The following is a 22,951-nucleotide window of genomic DNA, read 5'->3' as shown; positions in this document are numbered from 1 at the left end:
TACCCACGAGCAGGAACCAGCCACTCATCTATCAAGGTCCCACTCCTGCCACAAATCTGGAGATCTCTCAATTGGTGGTGTTCCCCGTTAATCTGGAAGGGATTCCTTTTCAGGGTCCCAGACAGTCTAGTAATAACCACCGATGCCAGCCTCCTGGGTTGGGGTTCCCATATGCAGGTCCAGATAGCTCAGGACCTTGGTCCAGGTCAGAGCAGGCCCTTCCCATAAATTGGCTAGAGCTCAGAGCCATTTTTCTAGCTCTCAAGCATTTCAGGCATTCAGTGACAGGCTCTCACCTTCTAGCACTTACAGACAACATGGCTGCCATGGCTCATGTCAACCGGCGGGGGGGACGAGGTCCAGAGCCCTCATGGGAGAGGCTCTACGGTTGGGATTATGGGCAGAGCAAAACCTGTTGTTGATCTCGGCGGACCACTTCTCCAGGATCAACAACTCCCAGGCCAACTGGCTCAGCAGGAGCCTAGTCGACCAGGCAGAATGGTCTATTCCTCCTTCTCTATTTAGGGACCTTTCCCTCAGATTCGGAACGCCGGAGGTGGATCTTCTCCACTCCTCAAATTGCCCAGGTCACCAGATTCTTCACCAGGTTTCCTTGCCAGGGAGCAGAGGGGACCAATGCCCTTCGGTGCAGATGGCCCAAAGGTCTCCTCTATGCCTTTCCCCGCTCCCATCATTCCAGCAGTAATTCGGAAGATGTTGGAGGAACAAGCGGAGCTCCTCCTCCTGGCACCCTATTGGCCAAGGATGCCCCGGTTTGCGGACCTGGTCAACCTGTTGGTGGCTTCTCCTTGGAGGATCCCAGCCCATCAAATCTCCCTTCATCAGAGGATTCTGCTCCACCCAGAGCCCCAGTGGCTCAAGCTGACCATGTGGCACTTGAGCGGCAGTGGCTAGAGGTGGCTGATCTTCCTGAAAGGGTCATCATCACTATCCTGGCATCTCGCAAACCTCCCACAAGGCGACTCTATGATGCTACCTGGAAGGCCCTTCCCGATGGTGCCTTAGGGAGGGTCTCTCTCTCCTGCTTTAGCCCAGTTGGCAGAGGTTCTTAGATTCCTTTAGCATGATCTGGAGAAAGGTTTGGCCCCCAACACCTTTACGCAGGCAGGTTGAGGCCCTCTCCTCGGTTCTTTCATGGGGTTCGCTTCCTTCCTTATCCCATCACCCTTCAGTCAGGAGGTTTTCGAAAGGGGCTTCCAACCTGCACCCTCCGGTGGTTCACAGGTATCCTTCCTGGGATCTTCAGGTGGTCCTTTATGCCCTTACAAAGCCCCCTTTTGAACCCCTTAGAACATTGTCTCCACGTTTCCTGACTCTGAAGGTAGTGTTCCCCTTTTCCATCACTTCAGCTAAGCAGGTATCCGAGCTCGCTGCTCTTTCCATCAGACAGGACCTTTGTTCCTTTCACGATGATAGGGTTGTCCTCAGTCTTGACCCCTCATTTATTCCAAGGGTTAACACCTGTTTCACAGGTCCCAGGACTTTATGTTGCCTGGCTTCTGCCCCCTTCCGCACCATGACTTAGAGCAGCAGTGGCACTCGCTAGACTTAGGTAGGGCTCTTAGAATATACATTAAGCGCACTTCCTCCTTCGGGAAGTCTGAAGCCATTTTGTTTCCTTTTCCCTTCTCACTTGGGGCACAAGGCCTCTTCTCCTACTATTAGCAGGTGGGTCAGATCTTGCATTGAGCAGGCCTACAAAGCTGCGGCCCTTCCGGTTCCTCAAGGTCTGACGGTGCACTCTGCCCGGGCAACCCAAACACCCTTGGAGGAGATCTGTCGTGCGGCCACGTGGACATCTCCGTCTCCTTTCATCAGATACTACCGTCTGGATGTCTTTGCCTCGGCGACTGCAGCCTTCGGCAGACGGGTGCTTCAACGAGTGGTTCAACAGTCGGTGTGATGAGCCGGACAAGGACCCACCTGTGGACATGCAAGCTTTGGTATGTCCCATCCTGAGCTCTCGATGCAGCATGGAGGAGAATGGGCATTGGTAGAAGTTACCCTGAACACCCCTCCCCTTCTATCTATGCTGCGAGAGAGCCCAGCCCCTCCCTTGATTCTTCTGGAGAGGGTAAGTCATATTTCTGTATTCATTTTGTGCTTTCAGATACACCTTTCAGTCTGTCAAGTATCTTCGCCAAAGCTGGGGTCTCTTCCGGGGGCTGGCTTTTATATCTTAGTACAGACTCAGCTAAATGACGTCATAGGAAGGAGTCAACCCATCCTGGGCTCTCTCGCAGCATAGGTAGAAAGGGCGTTCAGGGTAACTTCTACCAACGCCCATTTTCTCTGAGAAAAGATAGATTATACCTTTGTAATTACTACAGACACAACATTATGTTGGAAAACCATCTTCATTTCCTTACTTTTTCTGCCTCTTTCTACAGCTTGTCTCACTCTGGAACTCATTGATAACAATGCAGAGGTCTTTCATTGGTAGCACGTACACATATAAACACACACACACACACACAAATGTAGGATCTCTATTTATTCACAATGAAATATAGCAATGAGGTATAAAACTGTTGCTAATAAAAGTTCCTATTGTTAAAGCATCATTATTAAATAACAGAATAACAGTTAGAAGAGACCTTGGAGATCTTCTAGTCCAACACCATGTTTGGGAATATCGCCTGATCCAGTATGAGAGACTGAGAGATGCACATACATTTCCAGATAGATGGATGGATGGATGGATGGATGGATGACAAAATGTAGTCACATTAGGTTCTCCAGCACTATCACTCTTCTAATGATAGAGGGTTGGAGAATGCTCTGAAGAGGTTGTGTCTTCCGTCCCTTTCTGCAGGAAAGCCAGAACAGTCTTCCCAAGTAGACCTTTTCCATAGAGAAAGAGTCAGAGAATTCCGTTAAAAATATTCAATTCAGTTCTGGTGTCAGACCTTTGAAGGAGCATTTCCCAAAGGACTAGCTCTGCTTCTCCTTACCTGTCTTGAACTCTGGGGAAATGCTGTTTCCAATGGCTGGGATTGGCCAAAGAACATTTAAAAACCCATGACTCTTGTATAACCCTAAGCTGTCCATCAGATGATGGCCTAGACTCATAAACATTATTTATGATGTGTTATTGAATAATAAAAAGAAAATGCAGAGCTGATATTACTCATTTTGAGGATGGGCATTTACATTTTAATTTTTCCATCACTATTTTTTTCCCTGAAACTTCTTCCTACAAATTTTCCCTTACCTGGATTTACAAAGAAGTTACCATTATGTTGGAAGAGAAGGAAGGAAATAAATCACATCCTTTTGCCTTTGGTTCTCTCCTGCATAAATTCCCTCTCCATCCACAGAATTAGAGAAATGTTTTTCAGCACACTATATATTTTCATTTGTTTTTTTATGAGATTACTTAAAGTGGTTGGGGGGGGAATCATCCCCAAAATCAAATTTTCCCACTAATATTATTTTCCCCCTTGATGTTTTCTTTGAAAAATCAATCCTTTCTCTTAACAGTTATCCGTACTACTAGGAATCTTGATTATTGGATGCAATAATAAAAAGAGAAATAGTTTTCTCTAGATTAGTTAAGCTAATCTTTGTCTTCTCTATCAATTTCTCTTTTAGTTCTCATTTAGCAAGAATTAATTTGGCTGGGTATACAGAAAGCCAGAGTAAATAATCTGACAAGGTGATTCAAGCAATGGAAATTCTCTGTTGACGTGCAGCCCAAAAACATAATAGTTGACTTCAGTAGCAAAAGCAGATGATGATATACAAAGTAATAGATTGATCAGGCACTCTATTGGTATATCCATTTATTTCTTCTCTCAAAAATAACTTGGGGATTATATTGAATGTTTTAAAATCTAAATTAAGAAACAATTGAAAACTTTGTTTATTACTAGCTTAAGTATTTTGGTTGTTGCAATTTCATCCAAAGAATTCTGGGATTGTAATTTGTGAGAGATCATTTTCTCCTGAGAGGATAATTCCAAGTTTAGATGGGAATGAGGAAAATCTGAATAAGTTTTTGTCCGTTTGGGCCAATATGTCCTAAGACACAGATGGGCAACTGGCAGCTTGTGAGTCAAATACTACCAGCAGAGTATTTCTGCTCAGCTTGCTGTCATGGCTCAGGAATAAATCATAGATCTTTTGACAGATAACAGCTTAGCTCAGTTCCACTGATGAAAATTCTCAAATATAGCTTGTCTAGGTTGCAGTCTTTATTTCAGATGCTGCTAATGCAAAGATATAAAATACTGTTTTTCCCCTGAAGGGTTTAAAGTTTTTTCCTCCTGCTCTTTTGAATTAATGGGTACTTCACACTTCATTTGGTGGCCCTGAAGCCAAGCAGTTACATATTTACATCAGGGCTGTGTCTGTACTGGGAACTGCTGGCTTCTCTCTTACTCATCTAAACCCTATACCTATTTGACTCCTAGGTCCTACTCATCTGCTTAAGCCTGGGCTCACAACTCTAGCCTGATCCAGTTTTAGGAACGTTTTCTTCTTGTGGAGGATGGGGAATTGAGCTTGAATAAATTATATCATAATCATTTATTTATATACAAATAAAATATTGTATAAAATCCTTCTCCAGGATGCAGTGTTCATAGCATAGCCTTTCAGTCTTCCAAAAGTGCAACCCTTGTTGCTTTGGCTAAGTTCTTATTGCTTGCTTGCTTGCTTATTCATTCATTCATTTCCTGCCTTTAGTCTTTTTTAAACAAATAACAAGGTGGCACATATATCCAACACCTTTCTCCTCCTGTTTTCCCTATAACAAAAATGCCTTGAGGTGGGTTGGGTTGAGAGAGAGTAACTGGCCCAAAGTCACCCAGCCAGTTTTTCACACCTAAGGCAGGACTTGAACTCACAGGAAAACTGTTGGCATTATAATAAGGATTCCATACAAAAGGTACCCCTACAAAGATGAGAATATGCAGGCAATAATACAGATTTTCTTAAGAAAAGACTTACAAGAATACCATGGATAGGCATTAAAACAAATAGATCATACAACAAACCAATCTAGATTTCTCAAACCAGATTTGTTGCTGGTGAATTTCTGTCTTGAGTAAAAAAAGAGTAGATGGAAGAATATGTCAACGAAGGCTCAATCATCCAGATTGAGGATAACAAAAGGTACCCAATAAATCAATATGACTTCATTGACATATTGCAATACATTTTGGGAGAAGTTGGTATGATAAGAGTTGGTACATTCCAACGACTCTCTAACTTTCTGTCTAACTAATTTTTTATTTTGACTTCCTGGATGGGAAGAAAAACCTCTCAGTGTAACAAATTTTGGTTCAGTTGCCATGATTCAACCTAGATGTAAGAATGTGTAATTCTGCTTCTTAACTCTCTGTGACTTTGGGGTGCTTGTTCTTGGCTTGTTTCGATGGAAAAGACCTGTGACTCGTTGTCTGCAAGATGTCTGCCATCTTTTGAAAAATTCACAATTTCCCGTTGTTGGCTCTTACTAAATGAGTTTTTTATCACATTTCTTTTTCCACATTTTCAAATGTGGTCCCTAAATATGCAAAGGAGCATCTTCACAGATACTTGGACTCTCATTAGCAAGCAGTTATTCAGGTCTGACTTTACAGAGCAGCAATATGTATGCAGGCTTATCCTTGTTGGTTGAGATGAGCTATAAGTTAATGGAGGATTGAGAGGAACAGACAATTTAAACAGATGAGAATAGGAGGTGAAGGGAAATGAAGTGTGATAGATAATTCAGCTGGTTCGCACCGGATCGGGCAAACCGGTAGCAAGAATTTGGCATGGGTCACCAAACTGGTAGTAAGTTCTGGCTGGCCATGCCCCTCACCTGGTCACCCTTCTGCCCGATGCTCGCTCACCCCGCCCACCTGCCTGACATTCGCCGAAGGTATTTCTGTCTTTTTTCCCCCTCCTGGCAATCAGCTGTAGATAAGATCAGCTGTGCCAGGATTTCCCTTGCTGAGGCCCAGGAAGGCAAAAAATGGAGGGAGGAGCTCAGCCCCCCCTCCATTTTTTGCCTTCCAGAGCCCCAGAGGAGCCTTAGGGGAGCAAAAGCACCCCCCCCAGAGGCTTCTCAGAGGTTAGGAAGCTCCCAAATGGAGCTTGGAGGTGTGCTGTATGCCTCTCCCATGCTCTGTTCCTTTTCTTCCAGAGCCCCAGAGGAGCCTTAGGGGAGCAAAAACGCCCCCCCCCGAGGCTTCTCTGAGGCTAGGAAGCTCCCAAAAATGGGTGGGGGGCTGCAAAAAAAGCCACGCCTACCCAGTCACATGGCCACGCCCACAAAGCCACGCCCACAGAACTGGTAGTAAAAGTTTTTGAATCCCACCACTGAGATAATGGGTATAACTAGATACCCCTTTGGAGAGCAAAATCAGAGGACAAGTAGGAAAGGAAAAATTAGAAGTCAAGATAGAAAAGACAGATGAACATCAGGATGTGTAACTGGATGAAAGAGTATATGAGAAACAAAGAAGATAAGATTGTGAGAAGCTGATGAGTGTGGACAGAAAATATATCACTCTACTACAAGAAGGGAAAGATGCGCGGAGATCAAAAAATTATCTACCTGGATACCATCATATTGTTCCCAACCCAAATCTTAATTCATAGAGTCAATTTAGTTTCCCACTGGACCGAGACACTTGGAGGGCTATTGTGATCTACCTGAGTTTTGGCAGGTTCCTAGTATCTTTTTGATAATTCCATGTTGGCCACAACATTCCACCGAACGATAATCTCTAGGTAAATTGAAGTTTATTTCAAATTAGCTTAGGAGACTTTGGAAGTAGCCTGCTCCAAAGCCAATTCACTAGACATACAGCCATTCCAGCTGTCTCCAGCAGTAATGCTTCATAGGAGATATCTGTAGTGCTGCTACTCTAGAATTAGGAAGACCCAGAAGACCACAGGGAACATTATCAGACTCTTGCAATTATATTTCAAGATCAAGTGGAAGGAAGATAGAGCGGCATACAGATGATGAAAAATGCATGCACCTATAAGTCCAGTATACATTTTCAGTTACATTCATTCTGACAGTAACTTAAAATATAATCCTATGAGCCGCTAACTTTAAGGGTACCAAATAAATGCATATATGTTACAAGTACTTGCAAATAAAAGCCTTTGTAAAGATCACAGCTTTGAGCTGTCTACCTTCAAGGAATATTTTCAGTATGCATTGCAGAATGTTTTAAAATGCATACAGTGGTTTAGATATTGCTGAGGTAGTAAATTCATTCGGATAGGTAAGAGGATTTATTTTCATGACAGAATGGTCTTTCATACCACATTTTTTTTAAAAAAACCCCACAGAAAAATAGATGCCAGAGAAAATGGTTCTTGACTAATATTTGACCAACCTTTTCCCACACATAAGACATTGTCTAGCATTCAGCTGCCTTCAGCTCAGGAGGAAATACATTTCAGTTCCCATGGGGGTATCCACTGAGTACATGATCAGTGGAACACCCTATTGCAATTGAATTGAGAGTGGGTGGGTGGGAGCTAGGCAGTGATAAATAGCCTTCGATGAGGCTCATTCATTAGTACTGATCTTTCTCTGAGGAATCCCAGAGTTTTGTGGTTCATGGTTTAATAGGGAAAAGGAAGTATATTGGCAACTGCATGTCATCTTTAATATTGTATTATACATATATTGGACATAAATCACAGATCTTAACAAGTTATGTCAAGTTGACGTAAGCTGCTGCAAGATACCTCTCCGGTTCTCATTTACTGCAATAGCTAGCAGCTTATTGACATTCACTTTAGGTTTCTTCCCAACTCCTCCTCGAAATGGAAAAACTATAATCTTGCTTGTAGACTCAGAGAAGTGTATGGGTGGCAATTGCTGGTAGTATTTTCCTTCCGACAGCCTTACTATTTGAACAATCATCTAGTTCGTCTTGTTACTTCACACTTGTCATGTTCCAAGAACGCCACCAGCTGAGGCATCTTGCTGAGAACTGGCAGTCTGGGAAGGGTTGGGGTACATATGATCAGAAATTATTTTCTAAAGGGCAAAGAAGGCAGCTTTGACTCTGAGCTTCATAAATAGATAGAGAAAAGGGATAGTTAATATCTTTCCTAGCATCTTTGCTCTGTGTTTTTCCTGCTCAGAATTAAATCCTCTCTAAATTGCCAACTCCTCTCCAAGGTTTACCTCTGGTAAGTCTGAATAAAAGCAAGTTATGATCTATTGATTATGAATAGTAAAGTGGAAAGCAGGGAGGTAGTTTTTAGCACTATAACTACTCAACAGACTCTATTGATCAAAATTGCAACTTCCTGAGTGCTTTTTATTAAAGTTTTTTTTAAAAAAATATTTCCGTGCTTCATTATATATATTTCTGTTACATGTATTTCTCCTTAATCAGTACAGCAAAATTAGTTCACATTTCTGAAAACACACAATATAACAGATGTTTAATCTTTTATTTTTCAGAGTTAAATGTTAAAGAATTGGATGAGAAAGTATGTGATGAATCATCATGTAAATATGGGGGTGTTTGCAAGGAAGAGGGAGAGAGTTGGAAATGTGTATGCCAATTACAGGTAAGGATTTTTCATATTTATGAATGGACATAAACTGAACTGATGAGATAATTATAAATATGTCACTGACAATTTGATTCTTGGAAATACATAATGTGGTATAGCATATTGTTTAGAACTCAATTCGGGTCCATTTATTTTGTTGACAAAGAGATAAGGAGAAAGACTTTCAAGCATTATGGTCAAAGTTTTTGGAGTTATTTTGTTTGCAACTGAATTTGTTAGGCCTTTTATCATTTTTTATTATTATGATTAAATGTGAACTTTACACATTTTAATATGGAATGTATACTTTTATTGTCTTAATTAATTTTTGCACAATAAAAATTAGAAATAATATATTTTTAGAAGCTTAATATAAACTTAAAGCGAAGAAAAACAATATTCTTTCTTATTGTGATTATACTACAAATAGTCCTTGATTTACAACCACAATTGAGCCTGGAATCTGGTCATTGAGCAAAGTGGTCATTAAGAGAGATGATACATGATCGCTTCACCCAGTGACCCCAATCCTAGTTGTGGTTGTTAACAATCCTATTTGTAATTATGCAGAACATGGGGCATGACCATTCAGCACCTTTGTGATTTCAAATGGTCGCTGGACGAACATTAAGTGAGAACTGGGTGGGATTCTACTGGTTCGGACTGGTTCTGTAGAACTGGTTGTTATGATTCTGAGCAGTTCAGAGAACCGGCAAATAGTGCCCCTGGCTGGTCCCACCCATCTCCGCCCTCCCCTTCTCTCCCCATTCAGTCCTTATTGCACATGTGCGATATCACACACATGCCCAACATCACTGACTGCATTCTACCCCACCCAGTAACTCCTTTAGGTATTTTTTTCCTCCTTTCAATGATCAGCTGTTCCAATGATCAGCTGTGCCGGGATCCCCCTTGCTGCCTTACTGCTTACTGGCTTCCCTGAGGCCCAGGAGGCAAAAAGGGGTGTGGGGGGGGTTCTCCCCCTATGCTGTTTTTTGCCTTCCTGGGCCCCAGGGAAACCTGGGAGCAAAAATGTCTCCCCCCCAAGGAGGCTTCTCTGAGGTCCAGGAGGCCCCAAAACAGAGCATAGTGGGGTGCTGTGCACCCCCTGAGTTCCGTTTTTTTTTTTTGCCTTCCTGGGCCCAAAGGAAACTTCTGGGAGCAAAAACACCCCCCCCCAGGAGGCTTCCCTGAGGCCCAGGATGCAAAAAAACGGGGGGGGGGGGCTGCAAAAAAAAAAAAGAAGCAGCCACACCCACCCAGTCACATGGCCATGCCCACCTGGCCACACCTACCTAGCCATGCCTACAGAACTGGTTGTTAGAAAATTTGAATCCTACCCCTGAGCGAGAAATACCTGTGATTACAATACGTTGTGGGAATGTTGTTGCATAATTTTATAGACCTGTATGTAATTTGAATCTTTAAATATTGACCTCCATTTTGATTTGTAGATTGGTCCCTTTACCTTGTCTCTTCAGATTAGTACATATAAATTGATTTATTTACATATCATCCTTTACATTGCAGATTGCTCTAGATCCTAACTCTTTAAAATGTGTCTGTTAGGAATGTAAGTCACCTAACAGGTATTTGGGTTGGAAATATATAAACCAAGATAGACATTTTAGTACTATGTCTTTAAGAAAATACAAAAAATTGTATTTGGGTATGGTTTCTCAAACGGCCATAAGATGGAGCCAGAAACCTGGGTTGTCTTAGTCTTAGAAATCTCAGTGAGTCTCTGTTTCCTTCTGTTGGAGAGTTTTGCCGTTCCTACTAATTGACTGATATTTTTTGGATTTGATGTAAGTCTGATATTGAACTGTTTTTGATACTGGAATTATCCCTGATTGAAAACTGACTGATTTTACCTGTGAATGACTTTGGACTGCTTATTTTGAACTTTGCTTAAACCTTTACTGAAAGTAAAAAACCTACATTTACTGTACAGAGTATCTGTGTGCTGTGTGTGTGTTATTCAAATACTACTCTCATTCCCATATTAGAACAGAAGGAACAGGCTGAAGATTTCCTGCTGAAAAGCATGGAAATCTTTTAAAATTAGGTCTTGTTTGAGAGAAGCTGCTTGCCTGGTGAATTTAACTTTTTTGGTAATGCTTCTTTCTTCTGTGCTATTCAATTATCACTTACTTTGGCCTCAATTCATTTTCTTTCTTACACATATCTACTTAGTGCAAATATCTCTCCTTTTTAAAAAAAAGCGGATCAATTTTATTATTTTTGGCTGTTTCTGTTGGAAGGATGAAAGGGAATGAATGTGTGTGTGTTTTGTAAACTTGCACATATAAACGATTTGAGTGGATGACGAAAAATGCTTGGTATAGGCCAATCAAATAATTTTGTAAATGTATCTTATTTTATAGGCTAATAATTTTATTAGTAATTAATTCTAATTACCTCTCTCCTTTACCCTCCCTGTCCTGATCTTAGCTCATCTTTTGGGGTGCTTAAATTCAGTATTGTTTTCTTTTCAAGTAAACATTTTAAGTCTTGTGAATGTCTGCTGCAGAATTATTTTAGTTTGTATGTATGCATGGATTAACATAAATTTCCTTCCTTCCTTCCTTCCTTCTTCCACACCTTCTCTCTTTCCAGTGTCATACAAATTATATTCCTGTTTGTGGTTCAAATGGAGACACCTATCAAAATGAATGCTTTCTTAGAAGAGCTGCTTGCAAGCATCAAAAAGATATAACAGTGGTTGCCAGAGGGTCATGTTACTCAGGTGAGTTTGTATCATGATGTCATAATGTAAATTTCATTAGTTGCCTGCCTTATGCCTCTCTCTTTTAGTTGCCTATGTCAGTATCTGAAAGTTTTGGATTTAGCTATACTGTTCCAGTGGTTGGAGCAATGAAACCTGCTTCAGTTTGGCCAAAATGAGTTTGGAAGAAAATATGCAGTGGGTTTTTCTTCTATTTTTGAGGTCTCATCAGTTAAAATTTTAGAGGCTTAAAGATTTTGCAATTTAGATATCGAAAATACTGGTATGTATTCTAATACAGTGGTCACCAACCGGTGGGCCGGGGACCACTGGTAGTCCACGAGAAAATGTTGGTGGTTCCCCCAAGCACTCCCCCCCCAAAGCAATTAATCCAGACTACACGGGAACACAAGCCTGCGTTGCCCACATGACCCGCCCACCTGCTGTCCCCCACCCTTCTGCCAAGCGCAAACCTTACCTTGAGTAGAGCCATGTGAGCTGGAACTGGAAGGTAAGACCAATGGTGGGGGAGGGAAATCTCTACCGGAATATGGGACCGACTTTCCCATGGCTTGATGACATTGGTGAGAAAGTCGGTCCCATATTCCAGAGCTGTAGTAGTCACAAGACTTGCCCTTTGGTCATCCTGGAGCAGCTCCTCCAGTCCATGGCAGGCCGGTGCACCCGGGTGGAGGAGCAGCTGCTCCGGGATGACCAAAGGGCCAGTCCTGTAACTACTGCAGCTCTGGAATATGGGACCGACTTTCCCACCAACATCAGCAAGCCACCATCAGTCAAAATTTATTAGTGGTCTATGGGATTTAAAATTATGAGTTTGGTGGTCCCTGAGGTCCAAAAGGTTGGCGACCCCTGCTCTGATATATACAACTTTTTACTCTGAAATGCTTTGGAAAGAGCAGCAAGGATTTGATTGCTGTTCTCTTATAGAAAAGTGGCAAAGGTCCCATTATTAACTTACAGCTATTTCACATTTGATTGTTAAAATTTCTAAAACAATCATAATCTAAGTTATGGAATAAGAGAAAACTGAACAAAACATTTTAATTTTATGCAGAAGTGGTGCTTGGAATATTAATAGACATGCATTAAATTTAATGCAAAGTATAGCTAATTTTATTCATATTTTTGATCTTGTTTGCTGTCTCAATATTTTAATTACAGTGGTACTTTTTATATGTGTGCTATCTGTAAAAGTTAACCGTAAATTAATTGTAAAAGTTAATATGCTAACCGATGATTTTTGGAGGAGTGTGTATATGTTCAGGATGTTAGATATTCCTTGTATATGAAAGTAGTCGGTTTTGACGATATAGTAAGCAATACTTCTAGTCATGCAAAATATGTATATTAAAAAAATCTTCATTATGAAATTATTTATAGAGAAAAAACATAAAGAGAGAGGAGAGAGATAGTTAAATATGTTTCATTTATTGATCTGACTGGAGATTAATCTAGAGCAGGGGTGTCAAACTCAAGGCTCACGGGCTGAATCTGGCCCATTGGATGCTTAGATCTGGCCCACGTGGCTGCCCTGGAAACAACAAAGGACTAGCCCACGGTGCCTCTGCCAGTGAAAACAGAGCTTGGGAGGGCCCCGGGTGGCCCTCTGAAAATCCGTTTTCATTGGCAGAGGTTTGCAGGCAGAGGTTTGCAGGTAGCTGACGCAGCCAAAAACAGAGTTTGGGAGGGCTACAGGCGGCTCTCCTGAACTCTGTTTTCACTGGTAAAGGGTTGCAGGAAGCTATCAGAGCCGAATATGGAGCTCGGGAGCCCATTTTCACTGGCAGAGTGCTCAGGCCACCCCAGGCGCTCCCGACATGAGTGACGTAAAGCTCGCCATGCCCACCCTGGCCATGCCCACCTTGGCCCCCCAAAGTCAAACAAATCTGATGTGGCCCTCAATAAAAAGAGTTTGACACTCCTGATCTAGAGGAATTTGTATGTATAAAATATTAGTCAAAGTCATTTTCAATTATTTTAATTATTTTATTGCATTTAAGTTTACTGATCAATTGTTATTGCAGAAATTATGACATTTCATTGAAATATGTATTATTTGTGTAAATATTTAGCAATGTTAAATCCTTTTAAATTGTTATAGGTTTTAGTGTTAGCTATATTCAGTATTTAATTTATGCATGGTTGCAAGATGACTTTGAGTATTCTTTTTGCTATATGTTTGTAACTTTGTTGGCCTAAAGAGAGAAGGTCTGATTAAAGTTAAAACTTGGCTTTATTTGTATTTTTTGTTGAACTATCACTATCTTTGATTACAAAATAAAATAAAATATTTTCCTATCTATTTTTCATACCGCTTTCATCTTCTTGTAAAATAAATTATAGTCAATGTATTATTAATTTGAGCACCTTTTGAGATGAGAATAAATCAATAGGCTTTCAAATGTACTTATCATGATAAAAATGCATTTTAATTGATCTCAATAAATATTATGAAGAGTCTCTTATATTATAGAATATAATAAAAACATTGCTGTCCCTTCCCACAGTGGATTAGGGCAAAATAAATCAAGCTATTTAATTGGGTAGAACGAAGACTGAAATCTGGTGAGTTGTAATTGAAGCAGAGAGGAAATGGGTGTCTACCGGCCTTTCTATTTCCAAAACTACTTTAAATTATTATTTTAATTTTTGAATAGGAAATACACTAATTGGCTGGCATCCATATACTAATGGGATGAACCAACTAGGCACACAGTCTCTGATATCCTCCCACGAGTATCATTAATGTATGCTATTTGAATACAAGTCTTTATTTTTCTTTCCTTTTCTTTCTCTGGCAAAGTTGAGTACTGTTTGTTAAGCTGCTTTGTTTGGTTCATTTGCACTTTGGATGATAAAATAGAATGGATTAAATTCAAATAATATAATTGCCTAAAGGGAGAGTAAAATCATGCTCACAGTTCATTGTAGCTCTTTATTGACTGTGTAGAAGTTTCAGCCAGATTTTGTTCAGCTGGGTGCCATCTAATGGGCTGCATTGGCTGAGAGACTGAAAGGATATTTTATAGATGATATTCTTCAAAACGTTAGACAGTCTCTCTTCTTTCCTTCCCTGATATTATAACTTGGCTTAGCATTCTTTGGAGAGGATGAAAACCATTACACAAGCCTGCCTGAAGTCATAGGCATCAAAAATTATAATCCTTTGTAATACCTACAATTGGCTGGTATCTTATAAGATCTTCAAATTGAAAACATAGGGATTTTATGAACCTTATATATGAACAATGAAGTCTCAATGTGCACTGTTAATTTTGTGAGATTTGACCTTTTTTTAGTTAATTTGTTTTTAAATTTTTCAGTAGTTCATGGAAATTAAGGGTTATTGTGAATGCCATTGTGTCAGTGCATATTATCAATTTCTGCTGTAATTGCTATGTGTGTCTAAGCTGAATATTTAAAATACTTATTACTGAGAATTATTGAGAATTACAGTGTCTTCTACAGAAGAAGCAAAAAGCAAGCTCAAAAGCATGCAACTTTCCAAATCCAAATGACAACCAAGATTGCAAACCATTTCTTACTAATCAAAGGCAGTAAAATTAGGTGGCTTTCCATACACTATATGAATATTCAATTATTGTCAATAGGTATGTTCACTTAACAGATTACCTTACGGTGGCATGCAACTAATTTTCATTGCTCCCTATTTCCGATGCATAGACAGATTCAGGCAAGGTTTGTTTGATCTCAAGAATATAGACAGAATTAGTTAGAACATCCCACTATAAAAGGTGATGAATGAAAAGTATTTAAAATGTTGTTTAGCACTGTTTTCTTGTTTGATAGTTGTGTTCATGCAGGCAATATTTTTCCTAAGATGTTAAGAGAGATAGTTTTATTGTTCTTGTTATTTACTTTATTTAACTATTATTGTAATTACCTTATGAGTTCACAACATTTAGAATATTTTATTATCACAACACTTTTACTGTTAAAGCAAAATTCATTAGTACCTGTGACTTCTGGTTGAAAGTTGCTCCATTGCCTCAAGTAGATGTGAGTTATGAGATTTTAATAATGCTCTTGGGAACTTTTTTTATATTCTTGTGCTTATAGGAAAACATGGAAATTTTGCAAAGGTTTAGCTATGACAGAAATTCTAAAAAAGGGAAATGCATGATATAACCAAAAATAACTAAATATTCCATGATACCTTAAAGTTAAAAAATATGACTTGGTTGATGGTTGCTAGTTCTATGGTCCCAGCATAGATAGACAAAAAATTGGCTCTTGGGGGGAAAATGGAAATGTGAGGGGAAATAACAAGTGGATATGTAAGACAATCATTTCTCTCTTTATAAATTTTCAACATCCACCCTGAATAGGCTTTGTTTTTGTTCATTTTTATAGTGTAGCACTGAGGAACATGCCATGCAAAGCTGCTATGCCCTCAAGATAACAGAACCTGCATAACCCATCTTAAAACCTAGCATATTTTTGATAGTTTGAAGTTGTAGTAAAACCATCTAAAATGGCAAATGAATGGTTTCGACTACAACTTGCTGGTCAAATTGTTATGAGTTACTTTTCCATTCTTGATCAAAAGTTTTTTTCTAGGAGATTAGGAAGGTAAAATTAAAATTATGGTTTGGTTCCACAAAGCATTTGAAAACAAAAATAGAAAGGTTTTAAAATACAAATGTGACTTGGATACATCCCATTATTGTGGAAAATGTATACAGGTAGTCCTTGACTTATGATCTTAAGTGAGTCCAGAATTACAGTCGTAAGTGGTGGCAGTCATTAAGCAGGTCACCACAATCTTTTTGGTTGCAGTCATTAAGCAAATCTGCTGTTGTTAAGTGAACATGGAACCCATTTTCTTCAATGGGTGTTTTTTTTCCTGCAAACTAGAAGTAAACTGAAAACTGACAAAAAAAAATGACAAAAGTTGTAGTGATGTGACTGCAGGAAACTACGAATGCCATAACTGCGAAATGGTTGCCAAGTGCACAATATGTGATCACATGACCATGGAGGAGGCATAGTTGTCAGTACTTTAGAACTAGACTGTAAGTAGCTCTGAAGAGGTCTGCTGTAACTTCCAGTAGTCACAAAGTATGAACAATCCTAAGTGAGGATTACCTGTACTCCAACTTTTCAGACTCAAATCTTATTTTGAAATCCTAAATAAGCTGGGGATCTTATGTAGTAACTTTACGGTATAGAACAATTACAATTAACTCTTGCTGATGGTAAGAAATTTGTGTCAGCAGAGGGAGCTTGTGATCCTATTGTGTGAATCTGTGATTTGCTCCTGGTCATTTTATTACAGTATACTTAAGGTGCATGGATGCTTCCCACTTGTTTCTATATTACAATACAAGTATTATAATACCTTTAGCTAAAATACCCCCCTTTTTTCTTACTAAGTTCCAGTAATTTCCTAAACAATTTCATTACTTAACAACACTAGTAATTCCACATTTAATTGTAGAAGTTATGTCTTACAATGTTTTCACATTCTGAGTTCAAACAGACCTTGCAACAGGATGCCAACTAATTAGATATAAAAGAAGTAAAGCCTTTCTATTTCTTTCAATGCTGTGCATTTTTCAACTTGCCTACAATAACCCAAATAATTGTTCCCTGGATTGATTTCTGCTAAAGCTGGCTTTTATAATGGAACTGAATTTCCTCTGTCAGAAAGTTGTGTTCATAAGAAAGTGCAGTCTTCTGGTTTTCTTATTATAACAGTTCAACTGGGAAAAACCCAACTATTATTTATTTCTATAATTAAAAGTAAACTTTTTAATTGAATAACAGATATGCATTTGGTTCTCTTGTTTGTTTTTTACCAAAGAAAAGGCCAAGACCACACTTAACTTCAAATCAGTACCCCACATTTTGAAGTAATTAACTCTTATTATGGACTTAGAGCATATAAATTTTGTAACATGCACTTAAACTTCAAAATGCAATGATGACAACATTATTGGGGAGTGAGGTGGGAGGGGCAGTGGCAGCATTGGTTTTATTTTTTATTATGGGTAATTAAGAATTGCTAGGTGACTACTAAGAGGAAGATTTTAACCTACCCTCCTTTTGCTGTTCAATTCCATACCTAAGACATTAAGGCTAAACCAGAAGCAGGAGCTAAACTTACTGAATGAAATGGAATACTATTTTTTACTTCTTTATTAAACAAATGCATATGGCAGCTATGTAACCAGTGCTATTCTGTGTAACAAGCAAAGATTAAAAATACAATACAATTATCAAAATAAATCTGGGGGGAAAAATCAAAATCAAAATTGAGACCAGGGTTGGGATTCTACTGGTTCGGACTGGTTCTATAGAACCAGTTGTAATGATTTTGCGCAGTTTGGAGAACTGGCAAATTGTGCCCCTGGCTGGTCCCGGCCCTCCCCGCCCAGTCAGTCCTTATCGTGCATGTGCAACATCGCGTACATGCCCGACATCGCTGACTGCATTCTCCCCCGCCCAGTCACTCCCTAAGGTATTTCTTTTTTTCCCCTCTCCTGGCGACCAGCTGTGCCAGGATCCCCCTCGCTGTCTTACTACTTCACCTAAGAGGCTTCCCTGAGGCCCAGGAGGCCCAAAAACGGAGCATGGGGGTGTGTGCTGTGGAGCCCTCTTCATTCCCCGCTCAGGAGACTTCCCTGGGACCCAGGAGGCAAAAAAAAAACTGGGCAGGGGGTGCTGCAAAAAAAAAAAAGAAGAAGAAGAAGAAGCCATGCCCACCCAGTCACATGGCCATGTCCATCTAGCCATGCTCACCTAGCAACAGCCGCAGAACCGGTTGTTAAAAAATTTGAATCCCACCCTTGGTTGAGACCATTATAAAGATATCAGTGCAAACATATTACACACAGAGGGAAACATATCAGAGCTCCATTAATATCCTGGTCCTAGTCTTTTAAAAGCCAGGTGTTCTAAAAGGCCAGTTTAACAAGGCCGTCTGTATCCCCAGGGGATGATGGCACCATAACAGAGAAATTGGGCTTCCTAGAGCCCATCAGGCGACATAGCTTCATCAAGAGGATCCAGAGCACAGTCTGAGTAGGCAGAAACCTTCAGGGAATAGGTAGTCTAGTAGGTAACTTGGCCCCTAGAGGGCTTTAAAGATGACAACTGACACATTGAACTATATCTAAAAGCCTATAATATATATATTCATATAGGCATACATTTTTGCTTTTCAATATTGTTATTAGAGGCATGTTTGGCCAGGAGTCATTGGCTTTCATTTGCAAATTGCTATTGAGAATGTGTGTATGTGTGTGTATGTGTACACACACCCACACAACATGCCATGGTTAAAAAGAATAAAACAATACAATTAAAATGAAGGGAAAATTTAAAAAGTACAATTACAACCAATCTAGCTAACTAATAAATAGCCACACACACACAAAAAGATGGGTTTTGACCATTTCCCCAAACATTGAGAAAATGGGACCAAACACACCTTCATGGTAAGAACAGTCTGCAACCTTGAGAACACACAGGAGAAGCACCACAGGCTTTTGGCAATGAGGGAATCTTTCAAAGGGTCTCTTGCTGATCTAAGTAACAGGTTCCTGACTTGGGTATAATACTGGTGTTAACTGCTGAACTGAAAGATCTATCTCCACCAGTGGAAAACAGCTGTTAGTCAGACAAGCTACAAAATTTAGCTATGTGTGAGAACGTGTCACCACATTTTACATTTTAATGCACAAAATATGTTCCATCCATTTTGGAAAAGGGATTCTGAGAAAATGCTTTGAAAATATCTGTTATGCTACAGATGCTCTTTGCAAAAGCTATCTCAGATCTAAAACTGTACAGTGTCGGAAATGTTTCTAAGCATCCCACACTGTTTTTATATTCGAACTGGAGCTGCCTTGTGCTTTCTGCTAAGGAGGAACAAATGACTCTGCCATAAGCAATCAGAATGAACTTTGCAAACACTTTCCCAGGATTTGTAGGAAAAAGCCTCTCTCTGTCTCCTGCCAAGCAATAGTTTAAGACTATCTTCAACAGTCCCGCTCTGGGCAATTAGGTAGAAACTTTGCTGTTGACATTGAGACTGGAGGCTAATTGCCAGCAGGCATGCAGTAGATTGGAGAGAGAAGGGATATAAAGAGGACAGGTAGCAGATGGAAATGATGCTGCTAGAAGATTGGGCCCGAGTCTCACTGGGGTTGTAAACTTACATCTGGGATGAGTAATTTCAGATGGCAGGTGGAGCACATAGAACTGGATGTTCTTTCAATTCAGAGAAAATGAGCAGTTGAGGAGAAGAGTCCTTGTCAAATGTCTTTTCTGGAATCCTGCTTTTGGTGTACAGCTTTTTTTTTAATGGGTGAATGTTGGATTCCATGAGCTCCTGCACCAGCCTGAATGCCACAGGCAATATGTTCTTCAATGCCTTACTAGTCCTGACAGCTTGTTTATTTGTTTAAATTATTAACAGCTGCAGGGCGAATAGTTTTCATCTTTCCCTCTTCTGATGGAATCCTGAATCCATGCTGCTTTTAACCTCAGGGAGAAAAAAAACCTCACTGGATATTTTCCAGGCATCCTTTGCAATGATACTACTACCTAGAATGTTGTGCCAACATGAGCATTTCAAATTTTTTAATGTCCAGTCTCCACTATAGAGTGAACCACGGGACTCTTGTTTATTGATTGTAATTTGCAATTCAAATTTTAGGTTGGAAGAAGAGGTCTACTTATGGAAGTTTTTTGCATATGGAAAAAAATGAATTGACTGTGCAGATTCTTTCCTTTCTTCTTTCTCTAATTTAAAACATTTAATTTAAATTTAATTTAAAACCCTTGTTTCATAGGTTAATCAGCCAAATTTAGTATCATTTAAAAATACAGGTGCAAATCATGTTTAATTATAGGTACTTAATTTAGCTATGAAAGCAAATGTCTGGAACTGGTCTTTCCTACAAAGAATTTTTAGCAGAGGGACTGTAGCATTTCAGTAGTGTTGCAGAATTTATTTATTTATTTATTTATTTGGGGGGGGGGATGAAAAACACCTTTATCCAAAGAAGACAACTTAGAAAAAAGTGTATTTTTTTTAAAAAAAATAAAGAATGATTATGTTTTAAGGAGGACAGATTGATTTAGGAAAAAATAAACCTATTCAGTGAATGGTACAGAAGGAAGCTGAATTTTATTAGGCATTTGAGCTCTACCTATATAGAAGATTCTTCAGGATAGGTAAACGTTCTTTGCTTGATATAAAATATGTTGTTAAACTTGGTAGCAGTTCAACGAGGTATCTGCAGCCCATTCATAACTTAAGCTGAAAGTGACCATGTAACTAGACTTCTCTGCATTCTATTTGTTGCCTTGCTTTTTCTTGCACATGGCTTTAAACCTACTTCCATCCTGTCTCCCACAGTGACTAAACAAATAGGTCTGATGGATCCTACAAGAACATCAGATCAATAACTCTTCTCCGCTGTGGTTTTCTGGGAAGTAGTATTTAGAGGCTTGCTATCTCTGAGGCTGATCGGCTAGGATTAGATTCCCAGAATTCCCAGGGGCATGACTACTACTGCATCTTGACCAAAACATGAATTTATGTGACCAAAACATGAATTTATTAAGTCTTTTGAGAGTAATTAAAACAGCTCTCCTTTTTTGCAGAGGAGTAGCCTTTTTAGTCTGTAACAGCCAAAACAAAAACAAAAAAAACCCTCCACAGGGGTCTTTTGATTCTTGAAAAATTATCAAATTTATTATTCGATCAAGGGTTTCCCTTATTTGTTTTTAGATATAAGAAAACAAGCCTGATAAAGCAGGGGGGAAGAACCTGAGGATTTCATTCATCATCTTTACTCATAATTTTCAAGCTGAGGTGAAGATGATGTAAACTAAGAGTTTTAAATTGTTTTCATTGATTTTCAAAAGAAAACTGGAATTGATTCACATTAAGGTAATCAAGTTTAAAATATAAGAACATTTTCTGTGATACATTTGCTCTGGAGGATTTATCTGCAGTACTTGTTAAAGGTCTCCTATCTCCTCCACTTATAAGCTTCCATTTTAGGTAATTGTTTGAAGAAATAAAAGGAGACGAGGAAAGTCTATGCCATTTCCATTACTTCAATGCCTGAGTTGCACCGACAAATCTTCATTGAATAGCTCAGTTTAAATCATAATATTCCAGAAACAATTTGTACAGTAATTTTGACAATAAAAGTAGTTTGGGCAATGGTGTTGGGTGATTTATTGTCATTGTATGCAGCTTAATTAAGTTATTTGATATGAACTACCTTTCCTTCAGATGTGGAGATTTTTTTGTGTTTCTTACTTCATTAATAGATCACTGTTATACTTCTCTCTTGTGCTTTTTGCAAGTAGCTGCCTCATTTTCATTTCCATAACACTAAATGCAGGGTAGAGTATTTCTAGAAGGTATTATTTACAATGGCAGAAAAATTCTAAAGGGGGAAGGATCAAGGTATAAATGGAAAGAAGGAAAAAATAAAATGAGAACAGTTCTCTGGACAACTTCCATTAAGTCACTGCTGGGTTTATAAAAGTTTCAGGAAATAAATTGCAGTCATTTGGCTAGCTAGTTAGTATTTCTTTCTCTCCTCCTTTTTGTTATGGGAGAAAAAAATTGTTCACCACTGACAGAGCTGTTTTTTGAAGGATATATTTATCTGAGGACATTATATTTATTCCATTGGATACATACTACAGTATCTATTAGTCTTGTCCCCATTATATCTATGGTTTGGTACCACAGTATTTTACAGGAGGGAACTGATTTCAAAGTTGTTCTGTCTCTATTATGCTGCTCCATTTCTCCCTTTTGAGTTGAAGCTAAGTCAAAAACGAGTTTTTTTATTCTTTTCACCGTGAAAATCAATCTTCTATTGGAATTTCTCACATACACATCCGAATGCTCATTTTTGTAAGGGGCTAAAATCTAATCAAATGGGAACGAATGGTTAAGAGAAAGCTCTGCCAAAGATTTTGGTTGCTGGAAGGGAAGGGTTGGTCCTGGTTCATCTGGACTAAGTCAGAACTGCTCTGACCTCCAGCATCATATGTCCTGTTGAGCCTCCGATTCCTCTGTACATTTGATGCTACATCTGTTGAATAAGCCTCTGAACTGTGGCATTGGCAGGCTATGAAATGGTAGGAAGTTGTTGAAGTTGTTGAGTGCCTGCTTTTTGGAAGAGTGCAGAGGTAAACATCTGTGGAATTCCTATGAAGTAACTTGTTAATGTGTTAATTTTTGCTTTATTTTATGTATTTAGAAAAATCACATGGCTGCCCTTATATATGAATTCTGGGCAGCTAAGAACAAAAACAATATTTAAAAATCACTATAAATCAGACAAAAATAATTAAAACAATCATAATGCTATGATCAAATAGTATATAACACATTCAATTACACAGATCACGTCTATAATTTAGTGTTTTTAATTAGCCAGTTATATTATTGTAAAAGAGTTGAAAGGAAATAAGAACTGAGCCTTAAGAACGCTTAATTACAGTCTGCACTTTCCATCCTTCACATGTTTTACTCCTACAACAGCTTATAGGCTCTTCTTTTGGTAAATCATGCCAAGATGTGTTTCATTATCAGTTCCCCCCATTCCGCCCCCCTGACTCCACCTTTTAAATAAGGTAGAGAGAGAAATG

At 39.2% G+C, this 22,951-nt stretch overlaps 1 protein-coding gene across 2 annotated transcripts in view; it reads left to right on the top strand.

Annotated features, from left to right (window-relative positions):
- Positions 1–22,951, top strand: part of TMEFF1 (transmembrane protein with EGF like and two follistatin like domains 1) — a 132,023-nt gene that overhangs the window by 59,790 nt on the left and 49,282 nt on the right. For both annotated transcript variants that reach the window (XM_026700907.2, XM_087930687.1), the window contains 2 exons: positions 8,453–8,562; positions 11,167–11,296. In XM_026700907.2, coding sequence (XP_026556692.1) covers positions 8,453–8,562; positions 11,167–11,296 — 240 coding nt within the window. The remainder of the gene's footprint in view (positions 1–8,452; positions 8,563–11,166; positions 11,297–22,951) is intronic.

This window comes from Pseudonaja textilis, chromosome 3 (assembly GCF_049901715.1).
Source record: "Pseudonaja textilis isolate UNSWEBS1 chromosome 3, rPseTex1.2, whole genome shotgun sequence".
NCBI classification, from domain to species: domain Eukaryota; kingdom Metazoa; phylum Chordata; class Lepidosauria; order Squamata; family Elapidae; genus Pseudonaja; species Pseudonaja textilis.
The sequence above is the reverse complement of the archived record's forward strand: the minus strand, read 5'-3'. Positions and strand labels throughout refer to the sequence as shown.